The sequence below is a fragment of the Ailuropoda melanoleuca genome, chromosome 9, assembly GCF_002007445.2.
Source record: "Ailuropoda melanoleuca isolate Jingjing chromosome 9, ASM200744v2, whole genome shotgun sequence".
Lineage (NCBI taxonomy): Eukaryota > Metazoa > Chordata > Mammalia > Carnivora > Ursidae > Ailuropoda > Ailuropoda melanoleuca.
In genome coordinates, this window is record NC_048226.1 from 50,109,874 (window position 1) to 50,125,619 (window position 15,746).

At 36.1% G+C, this 15,746-nt stretch overlaps 1 protein-coding gene across 4 annotated transcripts in view; it reads left to right on the plus strand.

The window, feature by feature from the left end:
* ZC2HC1A (zinc finger C2HC-type containing 1A) overlaps positions 1-13,612 on the plus strand; it is a 51,132-nt gene extending 37,520 nt beyond the window's left edge. Inside the window, exons 9-11 of one of the 4 annotated variants that reach the window (XM_034668224.1) lie at positions 3,481-3,588; positions 9,505-9,676; positions 10,873-13,612. In XM_034668224.1, the coding sequence (XP_034524115.1) occupies positions 3,481-3,588; positions 9,505-9,676; positions 10,873-10,902 (310 nt within the window). In that variant the 3' untranslated portion in view covers positions 10,903-13,612. The remainder of the gene's footprint in view (positions 1-3,480; positions 3,589-9,504; positions 9,677-10,872) is intronic. The other 3 variants (XM_034668226.1, XM_034668225.1, XM_002924919.4) reach the window with 3 other exon arrangements.
* Positions 13,613-15,746: the final 2,134 nt, after the last annotated feature.

Consider the following 15,746-nt stretch of genomic DNA (forward strand, 5'->3'; position numbering starts at 1 on the left):
GATTTCCTGGTTTATCGAGTCATTCCTGAGCAGGATGGTTCTTAGTCTCCAAGTGGTTGAGTTTCTTCCAAGTTTTTCCTTGTGGTTGAGTTCCAATTTCAGAGCGTTGTGGTCTGAGGATATGCAGGGAATAATTTCAGTCTTTTGGTATCGGTTGAGACCTGTTTTGTGACCCAGAAAATGGTCTATTCTTGAGAATGTTCCTTGGGCATTAGAATAGAATGAGTATTCTTTGGTTCTGGGGTGTAGTGTTCTATATATGTCTATGAGGTCCAACTCGTCGAGTATGGCATTCAAAACTCTTGTTTCTTTGCTGATTTCTTGCTTAGGTGATCTGTCCATTGCTGATAGTGGAGTGTTGAGGTCCCCTACTATTAGTGTATTTTTATCTATATGTCTCTTTATTGTGGTTAAGAGTTGGCTTGTGTATTTTGCTGCTCCCCTGTTGGGGGCATATATATTTATAACTGTCATATCCACTTGTTGGATACATCCTTTAAGAATAATATAGTGCCCTTCTGTGTCTCTAACTATAGTCTTTAGTTTAAAATCCAAACTATCTGATATGAGAATTGCTACCCCAGCTTTCTTTTGAGGTCCATTGGCGTGAAAGATGGTACTCCATCCCTTTACTTTCATTCTGAGTGTATCTTTAGGTTCAAAATGAGTCTCTGGTAGACACCAAATGGATGCGTCATATCTTTTTATCCAGTCTGCAACCCTGTGGCATTTTATGGGAACATTTAGGCCATTTACATTGAGACTGAATATTGAGAGATGATTTTAATGGTGCCATGTTGCCAGTACAGTCTTTGTTTCTATCGATTGTGAGTTTCTGTTCTATATCACTCTTGGGGCCTTTTTCTCTTTATAGAACCCCCCTCAATATCTCCTGTAGGGCTGGTTTTGTGGTTATGAAATTGGTCAATGACTGGTGATTCTGGAAGGTCTTTATTTCTCCATCAATTCTGAATGACAGCCTTGCTGGATAAAGGATCCTTGGCCACATGTTTTTCTCTGAAAGAGCTTTAAAAATGCCCCCCCAACCCTTTCTCTCATTCCAGGTCTGTGTAGACAGGTCTGACGTAATTCTGATACCTTTGCCTTGGTACGTGAGAAATTTCTTTGCCCTGGCTGCTTTCAATACTGTATCCTTGGATCTAATATTTGCGAATTGCACTATGACGTGACGTGGCATAGATTTGTCGTGGTTGAGCTTGGGCGGGGTCCTCTCTGCCTCTTGGACACGAATGTTTGTTTCCCTTGCTAGATTAGGGATGTTTTCAGCTACAATTTGTTTTAATATCTCTTCTAGATCTCTGTTTTTCTCCACCCCCTCGGGGATGCTGATGATTCTGACGATTGGATCTTTCCATTGAGTCCATAATCTCCCGTAACCTACATTCTTGAGCGTGGATTCTTTTGAGTCCAGATTCTATTTTAGCTTTCTCTTCTACTAACCCATCCTCCAATTCGCTGATACGTTCTTCTGCCTCATTCACCCTGGCCGTCAGAGCCTCTAGTTTTGACTGGATTTGGTTCATAGAATTTTTAATTTTTGCCAGATTCGCTCTCATTTCCGCCCTTAGAGATTCTGATTTCTCATTAACATTTTCGTTAATACTTTTTTCAAGTCTACACATCATCTTGACCATTGTTACTCTGAATTCCATTTCTGATCATTTGGCTATATCCGTATCCATTAGTTTTGTGGCAGAGGCCACAGACTCATTGTATTTTCTTTGCTGGGGGGTATTTCTCCTTCTCATCATTCTGATGAGAGGTTGCGGGGTTGTCCAGAGCCCAAATTATTGACTGGGACCCAGGCTGTGCGCCCTTGTTTTATAGGGATATTAGGGATGTGGGCTTCTTGATTTTTCAGCCTGCCTTCTGGGGGAGGGGCCTGCCGCGCCGATACTCAGGCAACCCTGTTTGGGTAGAGTCTCCGTGTCCCTTGCGAGGGGGGATGGGGATGGGCACGCTGTGAGCCAGTATTTCCAGGCTTTTGTTCTCTGGCGTCTTTCCCTGGCGGTTTGCTGTTCCTCTTCTGAGAGAGCAGCAGTGGCCGAATCTCAGCCTCTGTCTCAGAACAGAGGGATCGCGGACCGTTCTCCCCTGATGTTCTGGCCACTTTAACTCTGTTTCTGTTGGTGCTGATCAACCCTGCAGCGTCCCGGGATGTGCGCCCCACACCCGGCGTCCCAGCCCTCACTTCCAGGGCCGGCCTGTGTCTCTGTCCTTTGTGTTTCTAACGCCGCCAGCCGCCCCCACATGCTCCCGGAGCTCCTGGTCTCAGTCTGGTTCCAGCGAGCGCACCGGAGCTCCGTTTTAGTCTGGTGGCGCGCGTTCCCCGGCTTACGGTCTCAGTCTGCTCTCTTGCGGGTGCAGGTCCGCGAGTCTGCCCGCTCCCCCGTGCAGGTGGCTACCGCTTCCCGGCGCCCGACCACGGCGGCTCCCTCCCCCTTCCGTTTATCTTCCGATATCTGTGCACGGGTTTCACGGCTCCCCGCTTCATACCTCAATACTCAGCGCTGGAGATGTTCATTTGTAGAGATCCAGATGTAACTTACTGCATCTCAGGCTGATTCCGTGGATGTTCAGGCTGGTCTTGTACCTATCCAGCTCAACTCGGGACCGGCTGAAAAAGGGGTCCCCTACTCCTCCGCCATCTTAACTCAGGAATCCGATAGTCATATTTTAGAAATGGGGGAACTTGGCTACAGGTTGGCCACTACCTCCACATTAGTCAGTAGCAGTTGGGATTTGAATCCAGATTCATCTGAATCCCAAATCCTATACTTTTACCATTGTACCATCATTCAGCCATCTAAGCTTTCTTTGATTCCTGAAGTTTCATAAAGGGAATTAAGTGATGATCCAATCAGAACTCCTCTACTTATAGCAGATAGTCCTGGCTATATAGTTGGTGAGATTAAATCTTAAAAGGGAAAATTATATTAACCCATTTTAGTTGCTCTTTCCAAAAACAGGCTTTCGTAAATTGAAAATTTTGCTTGTTTTTAACAACTAGTTAAATGGTTTTTGTTTGGTTTTAACCATATCTCATAATTTATAACATTATTTACCAATTATTTATAGGCATTTAACAAGACACCTCTCTATTTTGAGGGAACTATAGATTTAAACTTTTAAAAACCTGAACCTTTTCAGATTTATTAACTTAAAATTTCATGTAAAGCTCATATATATATATATATATATATATATGTACATATATAATATTTTAGTTGATTTCATTTACCATCAAGTTAATGTTAGTAAATGCAAAATGCTTTGGTTTATCCTTACTTTTAACTAGTGTTGTCTTCAGATTGAAAATAATTACTTGGATTTTACTCTTTTGAATTCACCTTTCTACAGCTTCAAATTATTTTTTCTAATCATGTAAATAAGCAATATAAGAAATAAAAGCTTGCTCTTCAGTATCTTTTCATTATGTCATCTTTTTCTCTCTTCTAGAACCAACATCAAACCTCGAAATTCCACACCACCTAGTTTGGCACGGAATCCTTCCTCAGGTGTGCTTACAAACAAAAGAAAACCATATACTGAGAGCTACATAGCCAGGTATGTTTAGCTCTGAGATTCTAATAACTAAAATAAAAATGAATATATGTAGTCTTCTAAGGACCAAATACAAAAATATGTATCAAGCTAGTATTAGAAAATCTAATTTTTCCTTTGCTATATGATTTATTTTGGCTTTTAAGGTGTACACTAAAGAATTGTTTGGGCATAAATAGTATTTTTCTAGACCTTGTAGTTATTGTTGTAAATGCTCAAGGACAGTTTGTTCCGTTTCACTGCATTCATTTGTATCTTAATTTTAAGTGTAACATTATTTTTACCTCTGCAAATTGAGTAGTGGACCCTTTAAACTAGTATTGTAATTTTAAGCAGCATTTTAATATATTTAAATTCCCTGCTGAGCTTGTGATTATCCATGTACTTCCCTTTCTTATCTGTCACAATATTTGTACAACTTTGACATTCTGTTTTTAAGCATAAAACAAATCATTCCAGTTATAGATATTTTATCTGTCTATCTATCTATCTATCTATCTATCTATCTATCTATCTATCCTTATTCCAGGCAATGTACAGAGATCTGTGACATACAGTGAGATACAGTATTTTATAAAAGTGAAAGAATATGCAAAGGAAAGATTAGAATTAAAAGATAAAGGAAAAAAAGGAATGAAGTTAGTCCACAAAATATGTGTCATGAGACACTGTATATAGGCTAGCCTTTGGCCATAAGTTGGGTCCTGTGTAGCAGCTAGAGTACAGGAGAAGATAGGAGTAATTAGTTACATGATTTGTGTTGTATTAAAAAAAAAAATCATTTCTCTCTGAAAGCACACCTAATCCTGAGACCTCAAAAATCTGCCTATGAATTCTCATAGTCACTGGATAATTTATTATTATTATTTAAATTTTATTTTACTTACTTTCAATTAATTAACATATAGTATATTATTAGTTTCAGAGGTAGAGTTAGTGATTCATCAGTCTTATGTAACACCCAGTACTCATTACATCCTGTGCCCTCCTTAATGTCCATCACCCAGTTACCCCATCCCCCTACCTATCTCCCCTCCAGCAACCCTCAGTTTGTTTCTTATTACTAAGAGTTTCTTATCCTTAGTCTCCCTCTTTGATTTCATCTTGTTTTGTTTTTCCCCTCTCTTCCCCTATGATTCTCTTGTTTTGTTTCTTAAATTCCACATATGAGTGAGATCATATGATAATTCTTTCTTTTACTGACTTTTTGCTTAGCATACTACCTTCTAGTTCCATCCACATTGTTGCAAATGCAAAATTTCTTTTTTTTTTAAGATTTTATTTATTTATATGCCAGAGAGAGAGAGAGAGAGAGAGCACGTGCGTGCACAAGCAGTAGGAGAAGCCGGCTCCCCACTGAGCAGGGAGCCAGTTGTGGGACTCAATCCCAGGATGCTGCGATCATAACCTGAGCCTAAAGCAGACACTTAAGATTTCATTTTTTGATGGCTGAGTAATATTCCACTGTGTGTGTGTGTGTGTGTGTGTGTGTGTGTGTGTGTACACATACCACATCTTTATCCATTCACCTGTTGATGGACATCTGGGCTCTTTCCATAGTTTGGCTATTGTGGACATTGCTGCTATAAACATTGGGGTGCAGGTGCCTCTTCGGATCACTACATTTGTATCTTTGGGGTAAATCCCTAGTAGTGCAGTTGCTGGGTCATAGGGTAGTTCTATTTTCAGCTCTTTGAGGAACCTCCACGCTGTTTTCCAGTGTGGCTGTACCAGCTTGCATTCCCACCAACAGTGTAAGAGGGTTCTCCTTTCTCTACATCTTCGCCAACATCTGTCATTTCCTGACTTGTTAATTTTAGCCATCCTGACCAGAGTGAGGTGGTACCTCATTGTGGTTTTGACTTGTATTTCCCTGATGCTGAGTGATGTTGAACATCTTTTCATGTGTCTGTTGGCCATCTGTATGTCTTCTTTGGAGAAATGTCTGTTTATGTCTTCTGCCCATGTCTTGATTGGATTATTTATTCTTTGAGTGTTGAGTTTGATAAGTTCTTTATAGATTTTGGATACTAGCCCTTTATCTGATAAGACATTTGCAAATATTTCTCCCACTTTCTTGGATGTCTTTTGGTTTTGTCGACTGTTCCTTTTGCTGTGCAAAAGCTTTTTATCTTGATGAAGTCCCAAAAGTTCATTTTTGCCTCTGTTTCCCTTGCCTTTGGAGATGTGTCTAGTAAGAAGTTGCTGCAGCTGAGGTCAAAGATGTTGCTGCCTGTGTTCTCCTCAAAGATTTTGATGGATTCCTGTCTTACATTTAGGTCTTTCACCCATTTTGAGTCCATTTTTGTGTATGGTATAAGGAAATGGTTCAGTTTCATTCTTCTGCATGTGGCTGTCCAGTTTTTTCCATTGGATATTCTTTCCTGCTTTGTCGAAGATTAGTTGACTGCAGACTTGAGGGTCCATTTCTGGGCTCTATGTTCTGTTCCATTGATCTGTGTGTCTGTTTTTGTGCCAGTACCATACTGTCTTGATGATGACAGCTTTGTAATATAGCTTGAAGTCTGGAATTGTGATGCAGCCGGCTTTATTTTCTTTTTCAACATTCCTTTGGCTATTTAGGATCTTTTCTGGTTCCATACAAATTTTAGGATTATTTGTTCCAGTTCTGTGAAAAAAGTTCATGGTATTTTGATAGGGATTGCACTGAATGTGTAGATTGCTCTAGGTAACATAGACATTTTAATATTTGTTCTTCCAATCCATGAGCGTGGAACATTTTTCCATTTCTTTGTGTCTTCCTCAATTACTTTTGTGTGTGTTTTATAGTTTTCAGAGTACAGATCCTTTGCCTCTTTGGTTAGGTTTATTCCTAGGTATCTTACAGTTTTTGGTGCAGTTGTAAATGGAATTGATTCCTTAATGTCTCTTTCTTCTGTTTCATTGTTAGTGTACAGAAATGCAACTGATTTCTGTGCATTGATTTTATTATTATTATTATTACCATATTATTTTTAAAGATTTTATTTATTTGTCTGAGAGAGAGAGAGACAGAGAGCACAAGCAGGGGAAGATGCAGGAAGAGGGAGAAGCAGGCTCCCTGCTGAGCAAGGAGCCCAATGCAGGACTCAATCCCAGGACCCTGGGATCATGACCTGAGCCGAAGGCAGCCACTTAACTGACTGAGCCACCCAGGTGTCCCATTGTGCCTTGATTTTATATCCTGCCACTTCGCTGAATTCCTGTATGAGTTGTAGCAATTTTGGGGTGGAGTCTTTAGGGTTTTCCACATAGAGTATCATCGTCATCTGAGAAGAATGAGAGTTTGAAGAATCACTGGATAATTTAATAACTTTTTTCTCCAGTTTTATTGAGCAGTAATTGCCATATATCAGTGTATAAGTTTAAGGCATACAGCATGATAGTTTGATTTATATACATAATGAAATGATTACCATAGTAAGTTTGGGTAATATCCATCTTCTCATACAGATATAATAAAAAGAAGGAAAAAAGCAAAAAAATTTTCTCCATATGTTGAGAACTTCTAGGATTTACTCTCTTAACAAGTTTGCTGTCACACAGCAGCATGAGGTATAGGCATTGTGTTGTGTATTACATCCGTCGTACCTATTTATCTCCTAACTGGAAGTTTGTACGTTTTGACCACCTTCCTCTAATTTACCTTCCCCATCCAATGGATGACTTCTTAAAATTAACATCTCTACTATAAATATGATAATGCATTTTGTAAGATGTTTTCTAAGATGACCTCAATGCAGGCCTATAACATGATATCCTACAATTCACCAAAATTTGTTGTGATATGTGTGTGTTATATATAAGTATATTTGTTGTCTGCTTTTGTTACACTTACATAGCATATACAGCTATCCATTATTCAGATTTAATGTAAGAATAAATTTTCAAGTATCCAAGAAACTAGCTGTCAATCTTGGTTGTTACCCTTCAGATAGAAGAACCTGTGGAACTTTGTAAAAAATGAACATGTCCACGTCCCTCCCAGAGAGGTTTTGATTTCTTTGGTTTGGATTTTTAAAATTTTAAGAGTGATACTTATGCATAACAAGGGATGAGAACCATAAAAGAATAGGTGAATTGCTACCTTTGCAGGTAGATTCTTTCATAAATACTGTTTGTTTCACCTAAGGTTTTGATACATTTTAAATATTAAAGATGTGAACTTAATGTTTCATAGAGTCCTGAAGCTGGCTGTACAATGTTGTATATGTGTGGAGCCATGTGTTTTGAATCCATGCTGAATATAGGATTAACATTCTCTTGTAACGTGGAAAACTTAATAAATACATGTGCTTGAATAAAAAGATCATCTTCTAAAGAGGTAGACAAAAGAAGTGACAACAGGCAGGGGCAAAAATCACATTAAAAATGAGTTTGAATTCCTTTTTTTGTTTTATTTTCTTTTATTTCTTTCTTTTTTAAATGGTTAATTAGTGATAGTAAGCCCTAAACCTTGTTCGCCTGACTTACTACCCTACCCAGATGGAATAATTATAACCATAACAGATGAAGAAATCTCAGATTTCTTTTTCTGGAAGTGTGATAAACGACATTTTCTGGATGGCTGTTACACCCAAAACACCTAGAAATGCTACACAAAATGGAAAAAATATCCTTTTGAATGTGTAGCTTAGCGCTCAGAAAAGTAAGGGAAACTTCCACAGATAAGTAAATAAAGGAAACTAGGGGTCAGATTGGTAAACTAACCGAGACACTGCACTTACATTTGAGGTTTTGATGATCTTTCCTACTTAGAGGCTTGTTTTAATGTCATTGTGGGAGAGAGGAGGTGACTTCTTGGACTTGTACAAAGTGAGCTTTAGAGACTCAACTTTCCCTTCCCCTGTCCTCATGCCTCTTTGTCTAAGCCAGGACTCTTGAAATGTCCATCAAGGGGTTGTCTTAGGCTCCACCGGAGGTAATCACATGGTATTATATGACACTGGGATTATTTATAGGAAATAGGGAATGATAGCCGGCAGTGTCAGGTGTGTCTTTTTCCTGGGAGTCCTTGCCCCAGTCCTGGAGCTGGTTTTCTTTGACCGTCCAAGTGACAGCTTAGGTGTGAGAGAAGAAGATCTTAATAGGTGGATGTAGGATTGGTTTAATTGGAAATTCTATGTCCCCAAAGGGAACCAGTTTCTCTTGTAACAGCCCCATTGTCTTAGCTTTCAGGTTATCCTGAGGGATGTCTGATTTCTGTGGATTGCGTGTAAGCACTGTTGCCTGGAAACACAGCTGGCATTCCACCTTTTTTAAAGGTTCTCATTAAAGAAAGCTAGGAAGTTATCCCAATGTCAGATGTGTCCATAGAAACGGAGAAAGAGTTCTCCTTATGCTATGTTATATATTAAAATAGAAATTATTATAGCTGACATTCTTATGACATTTCTGCTTTTAAAGAAAATGCTTCTTAAATGTCACCATTAAATATGAAGACTGATATAGGATTCTGTTAAATACATTTTGTCAATGACATTCCTTTCTATTCCTAATTTTCTAAGTGTTTTTTAAAAATAAAAAATAGGTGGTGAATATTATTGAATATCATATGTATAAAACCAGTATTTTTAAATCCTTTAATTTATTTGTCTATAAATTATATTAATAGACTTCCTGATGTTAAATCAATCTTATTTTCTGGAATAAATCTAAAGTGTTTTGAATTGTATTTGTTTGTAGATTGTGTTTGCTAAAATTCTTGGAGATTTACATGTATTTCCAAGTTAATAGGTAAAATTGATTATAGTTTTATATTCTCTTATTAAGTCTGACTATCAAGATTTTATTGACCTTTAAAAAGAAATTGTAAGAATGTTTGTTGTTTTTCACCTCCCTCTGCTGGAAAAGTTTAGTAGAACTTACCGTGTTTGTTTGTTTGTTTTTTAATATTTTATTTATTTATTTATTTGATAGAGTGAGAGAGAACATGACTGGGGGAGAGGGGCAGAAGAAGAGGGAGAAGCAGACTCCCCACAGAGCAGGGAGCCTGATGCGGGGCTCCATCCCAAGACCCTGGGATCATAACCTGAGCCGAAGGCAGATGCTTAACCGACTGAGCCACTCAGGCGCCTGTAGATCTTACCATGTAAAATTATCATGAGTCCACACTGTGTGTGTGTGTGTGTGTGTGTGTGCGCGCCAGCATGTACCCACGTGATAAGGAGTAGTATGTTAATTACTGATTCAACAGCTTTAACAATTATGTCTGTTTAGTGTTATAGTTTGTTTGAAATAAGTTTTCACAAGATATTTTTCTAGGAAATTTTTCACTTCATCTAAGTTTCAAACTACTAACATAGAGTTGTTCTTATAATTTTAAATCTCTGCTATATCTGTCTTTACATCCCTCTTTCATTCTGAATATTGTGTATTGCTTTTTTGTTGATCAGTTTTGAGAGTTTATCATTTTAAAAGGACCAAATATTTTTCTTTGTTTATCTTCTTCCATATATTACTCTTTCATTCATTTATTCATTAAAAATATATTTACTGAGAGATGAGTTTATATCAGGTACTTCTCTTGATTCTAGACATAGAGCAGTAACAAAACAAATAAAAATCCCTGCACTCGGGGAGCTCACAGTCTTATGGACAAGACAAGGCATAACAGAAATGATATATACTGCATGTCAGATGGAAAGCAATAAAGCAAAGGGAGTCACAGCTTGGGGTGGCAGCGAGACTGTCCAGAGCCAGGGGGTTGCAGTACAGGGGATGAAGGATGAAAGAATTTGAGTGTGTATAAGTAAATTAGAGCAAAGGACCTAACAAGATTCAACCTGATGATAGTGATGAGAATTCGAGTGAAAAGAGTCCATGGATGCAGTGAAAATAGCATGACACATTGGGAGAAGTTATGTATATATTGTTTTCTAATATATATAATAATATATGTACATATTTATTACAGTGTATATTTGGAGGAAAGATGGAGATCTTTCCTCAGGGCGAGGTTCCAGTTTTCTCTTTAGAGATGGTTTTGCAGGAGGGACACTATACATTTCCATTCTATTCCCATTGTAGTACATTGAACAGATGGAAAGTATGGTGGTATTTGCTCATGAAAAATTCTCATGAGCAGGGATAAATATAATGCCAAAGAAAATATTTAGAATTTCGTTATTAACTAAAAGGGGCTTTTCAAATCTGAACTAGAAAAATATTAAAACTGAGGTTAAGCAAGCTTTAATTTATACTTAACATTAAGTACTGTTTTCTAAGGGTTATGAAAACTAGTGACAAGAGCTTTGTGTTTCTGCTTTTCTTCCTGTACTCCTTCAGGCCAGATGGAGACTATATATCTTCGCTTAATGGCGGAAACATTAAAGGCATGGAAGGAAATTCAACAGGACACTTACCAAAATTCTGCCATGAGTGTGGGACTAAATACCCTGTAGAGTGGGCGAAGTTTTGCTGTGAATGTGGCATTCGAAGAATGGTTCTGTGAATAGAGCTCAAAAGAAAAAGCTAAGTCCAGAATTTTATGACTATTGCTGCTTGGACAGATAGAGCACTTCCTTTAGTGATTTTATGCTAAAATTATTCAAAATACTTTTTTCAGCAGTTTTTGGAGCATAATTCTTTGGCTGTGTAATGTGTGTGTGTATATAAATGTGTGCATATACTGTATATAATAAATACCTGATGCCCCAAACTGTGCCATTCAAGGAAATAGTCACTCATCTGTCACAAAATAATTTCAAGTGGAATCATTAACTTAGGTTTACTTTTCTGTTATTATTTTTAAAGCACATTAAGCACACCGTCACAAACTCACATGCCAGTGCTCAGCCCTTCAAGCTTTAGGATGATCATTACTTGGAGCAAAACATCAGAACAAACATTTTTATTGTCGATTCCTGTTTTCACATCATAGAGTTTGGGATGCTTGCAATTTTGGAAATGAAGAGAGTATTTTCAGTTACAGTTAGTTATGTAAGGACATTTTCCTGTAGAGCTCTTTAATAATTAATTTTATAAATATTAAAAAAAAAGAAAGGAATTAAACCTCTGCAGGTCTATGTTGTCCTTTACTCGGTATATCATTAATTATGTAATTTAGAGATCTTTATTCATTCTTTAAAATGTAATTATGCAGTTTCCTTTTCAGAGACACAAGACTGAAAAATACAAATGTATTTTATTCCAGTTATAACTGAATGATGTTTTCTTTACCTCTGTGTGTTAGTTGAATGTATATTCTTTCTATTTCTAATTGTGTCTCCATATTTCACTTTTTTCTTTTTTATAACCTCATGTCTGAGGAGTTTTAATTTACTACTTCTTTATTTTTGCAACATTTGAAAATAATTATTTAATATAAGAGGCACAAAATTCCTTGCAAAATTCTACATGTTTATTTCTGTGTCTGAATTTAGAAGAAATTATTTTAATGGATTTAAAAAAAAAACACCTCACCCTAATAAATAATTTGGATAATTAATCACTACTGCTGGGCCTGCAGGTAAAAAATATTTTAATTTTTTAATTTTAATTTCCCTTGAAGTATAGTTAGATGTAGTGATGCGTTCGTTAAGAGACTAATTTTTCCTACTTGTATTTTCTTTTTAGTGTTTAATACTGAAACACAATTCACATCACAGTAAAAAAAACCTCTGAAAATGCACTGCTTTAATGCATAGCTGACTTATGTAATTAAACATTCACAAAAACTTAATTACACTTTAACTTTGGCTAAAATACAGCTTTTAATCATTGTCACTTTCAGTGTGACAGTATTTAGTAGTAGATTCTTTGATTGCCTGTGTGGCCATGTTCAGTCGCTCCTTAGTAATTTCTGTAGAATGGAAAGAGAGCTTTGATCTTATTACAAAGGTGTAAGCAAATCCTTTATAGGCCATTTCTAGCTTCTCATTTATGATTGTGATCAACTATAAGGGTTAATGTAGATATTTGTGGTTTTTAATTTTATTTATGCTCTTTATAATTGTATTCATTAGGTTTTGTTTTGTTTTTTTTGGTTTTTGTGTTTGTTTGTTTTTTCATTCAGTCAGGGGATATAAACTTTGAGGTAATGGGAATTGTTTTATTTACCTTATAGTTTCTTTCCTGACTTTTCATTAACCTTTTTTAATCTGTTTGTCTTTATTCAGTCATATTGGTCTAAAAAAAGAGTCCATTACCTAGAATAAGCTGTAATTAATTTAGGAGAATAATGTACATATTAGATTTTCATTTCAATAATATATGTTATTCTTTCCTGTTATAAATCATATGAAGAACTTTAAACTTTGTTTTCCCTGGAACTGAGCACTATTTTTCTTCTTCCAAGTTTTTTTTTTTAAGACCACGTAATTTTTGCCCAAGGAAGGGGTAGATAAATGAACTTAAACGAAGTGGCACATGTTTGTTTCTCACAGAATTTTGCAGTAGCCAGTAAATGTTATAATGTACTACATGGAAAATGAGTTCGTAAAAAAATCATCCAATTCTAGAACCCAGAGATTATTATAAACAGTAAGTAGGTGAAGTATACTTATGAATTATGAAACATGTTGTGGCAATGTATTTAAATGCATTTTTGTATTAATTACATATATTATTCTCACATTGATTTGTTGTGCAATAGTTCAGGTTATAAGAAATTTTCCTAGATCTATGCATCATTTACTTTATTTTTATTTATTTTCACAAGTATTTGCCAGTGTGGTAGAATTAAAAAAAAATGATTGTAAGCTTAAATTAAAAATGTAAAAATCGCTTATATATTATTCTGAAAGTCATTAGCTTGAAAAAATAAGATTATTATGGTTGCTGTTGTCTCTTGTTCACTCTTTTTTATTACAAATACTGTCTTCATTTTTGAACCAATTCAATAAAGACATAAAGCAAAAAAAATTTTCAATTGGTCTTTATTGATGTCTTAGTTTTTAGCCAGACAGAGGTAGTAGAAAGATAAGAGCATACTGAAATATGAAGAAGATATTCAAAGTCAAAATACAGATTTTTTTTTATTTTTTTATTTTTTATTTTTTTAAAAGATTTTATTTATTTATTTGACAGAGAGAGAGACAGATGCGAGAGAGGGAACACAAGCAGGGGGAGTGGGAGAGGAAGAAGCAGGCTCACAGCAGAGGAGCCTGATGTGGGGCTCGATCCCATAACGCCGGGATCACGCCCTGAGCCGAAGGCAGACGCTTAACCGCTGTGCCACCCAGGCGCCCCCAGATTTTTTTTTAATGAGATAGTAGCTTTACATTGGCAGGGTTTTTAGTGCCATCAGCTTTTAAAGAAACTGCTATTATTTTGTTGAAGTGTTTCATAATGTCAAAGTATTATAAATATGTTTCATGACAAGATTTCTAAGACATAGAAAAATTCTCTTTAAGTCTAGTAAAATAGAGCAGTTGAAAACATTAGTGAAGTCATTGATAGGAAACATTGTGGATATTTCTAATTAAGTAATATACAGTTTAATGGCCAAAAGTACTGGCTTATGATCAATACTTACTGCTTTAGACTCATATTTAAAATTTTAAACCGTAGCTGTGTCAGTAAAAATACGATCAAAGTAGATACGTTTGGTTTGTACTCAGTCTTCCCTGGGCTAGAGGTGAATGCTTTTACCGTGAATAGAATCTCAGGGAATGAAAAATAATAGAAGAGGTACACAACTACAAAGTCAGCAGAAGTCTTGTGTCTTTATTTGCATCGCAGGTGTATGTGTTTTATATAGTGGATATATTTTTAGTACTAAGATAAGTTAACTTTTCCAACTGACTGTATTATTGAATAGAGCAGTGGAAAAATCATTAAAACCAAATTAATGATAGCCACACTTACTTTCATTTAGAAATTTTTCGGGTTATTACTGTCAGGATATGCATAGATAATTTTGCCTGGCTTATATGTGAATTGCTTTTTTGCCACTAGAGGGTGCTTTTAGATAATTTGATATTACCAGCTTCCAATTCTTATTTTAAAGTCCTCTCAGCAATATAGGTATATATCATGGCATTACAGAGATTTGTAAAATATAGTTTTTGTTTATTTTGTTTTGATTTTAATAATTCATATGTTGATTTTTTAAGAACTGTAGTCTAGCTCATTTTGGGTACCAAGGTGCTGGTAATTAATAGAAATGTTTAATATTTACTCCTCACAGTATTTTGTTAGCAAATTTGTGCATTTCAAACATATTACTCAAATATTACCAGATACTGCTTGTACTATTACTTTAAGATTTCATCTTAGTTGTACAAGAGTTACCATTTCCTTTTCAGATAATTTTTTTCAATCATTTAACCTAACTTGATGTCTAATATAGGAGAGTGACATTACTTATTTATTTTTTACTATTTTTTTAAGTTTTTATTTTAATTCCAGGTAGTTAACATACAATGTTTTATTAGTTTCAGGTGTACAATATAGGGAGTCAACATTTATATACATCACCCCGTGCTCATCACAAGTGCACACTTTAATCCACATCACTTGTTTCACCCATCCCCCCCACCTCCCTTCTGGTAAGCATCAGTTTGCTCTTTATAGTTGAGTCTGTTTCTTGATTTGTCTCGCTCTTTCTCTCTTTTTCCCCTTTTGATCGTTTGCTTTATTTCTTAAATTCCACATTCGAGCAAAATCCTATGGTACTTGTCTTTCTCTGACTGACTTACTTTGCTGATCTTTATACTCCATCCATGTCTTTGCAAATGGAAAGATTGAGAGTGACATCTATTTACATAAGAGCTAAGGAAGTTGTTAGACCAACTAATATGAGATGCACAAAACTAAAACTTATACTTACTTTATACTTTAAAACTATACTTACAAATATTAAAAAAAAAAACTTCACGTGTTCTTCATTCTCTGATATGCTAGGGATGGAGAACAATCAGGTTGTGATTAAGTCCTTGCTGTATAGTTGATGTCACTTATTTGGAGAAGCCAATATATAGACAGACGATTATGACTTATGACAAAACGGAGGATTCGTTTTAATGGAATTTTATTATAAAGTACCAACAAAATACTGCAAAAATGTTGAAGATAGAGCTTCTTATCACCACAAGTTATACAGCTGACCATTCCCTGCTTTTTTTCTTTTCATCTCTGTCCCGGTGCTTTGGAGGAAGCTTGGTAGAATGGGAGCAAGAGCTGCCCTTTCCCCTCCTTTCCTGGGGAGAAGGCACGTG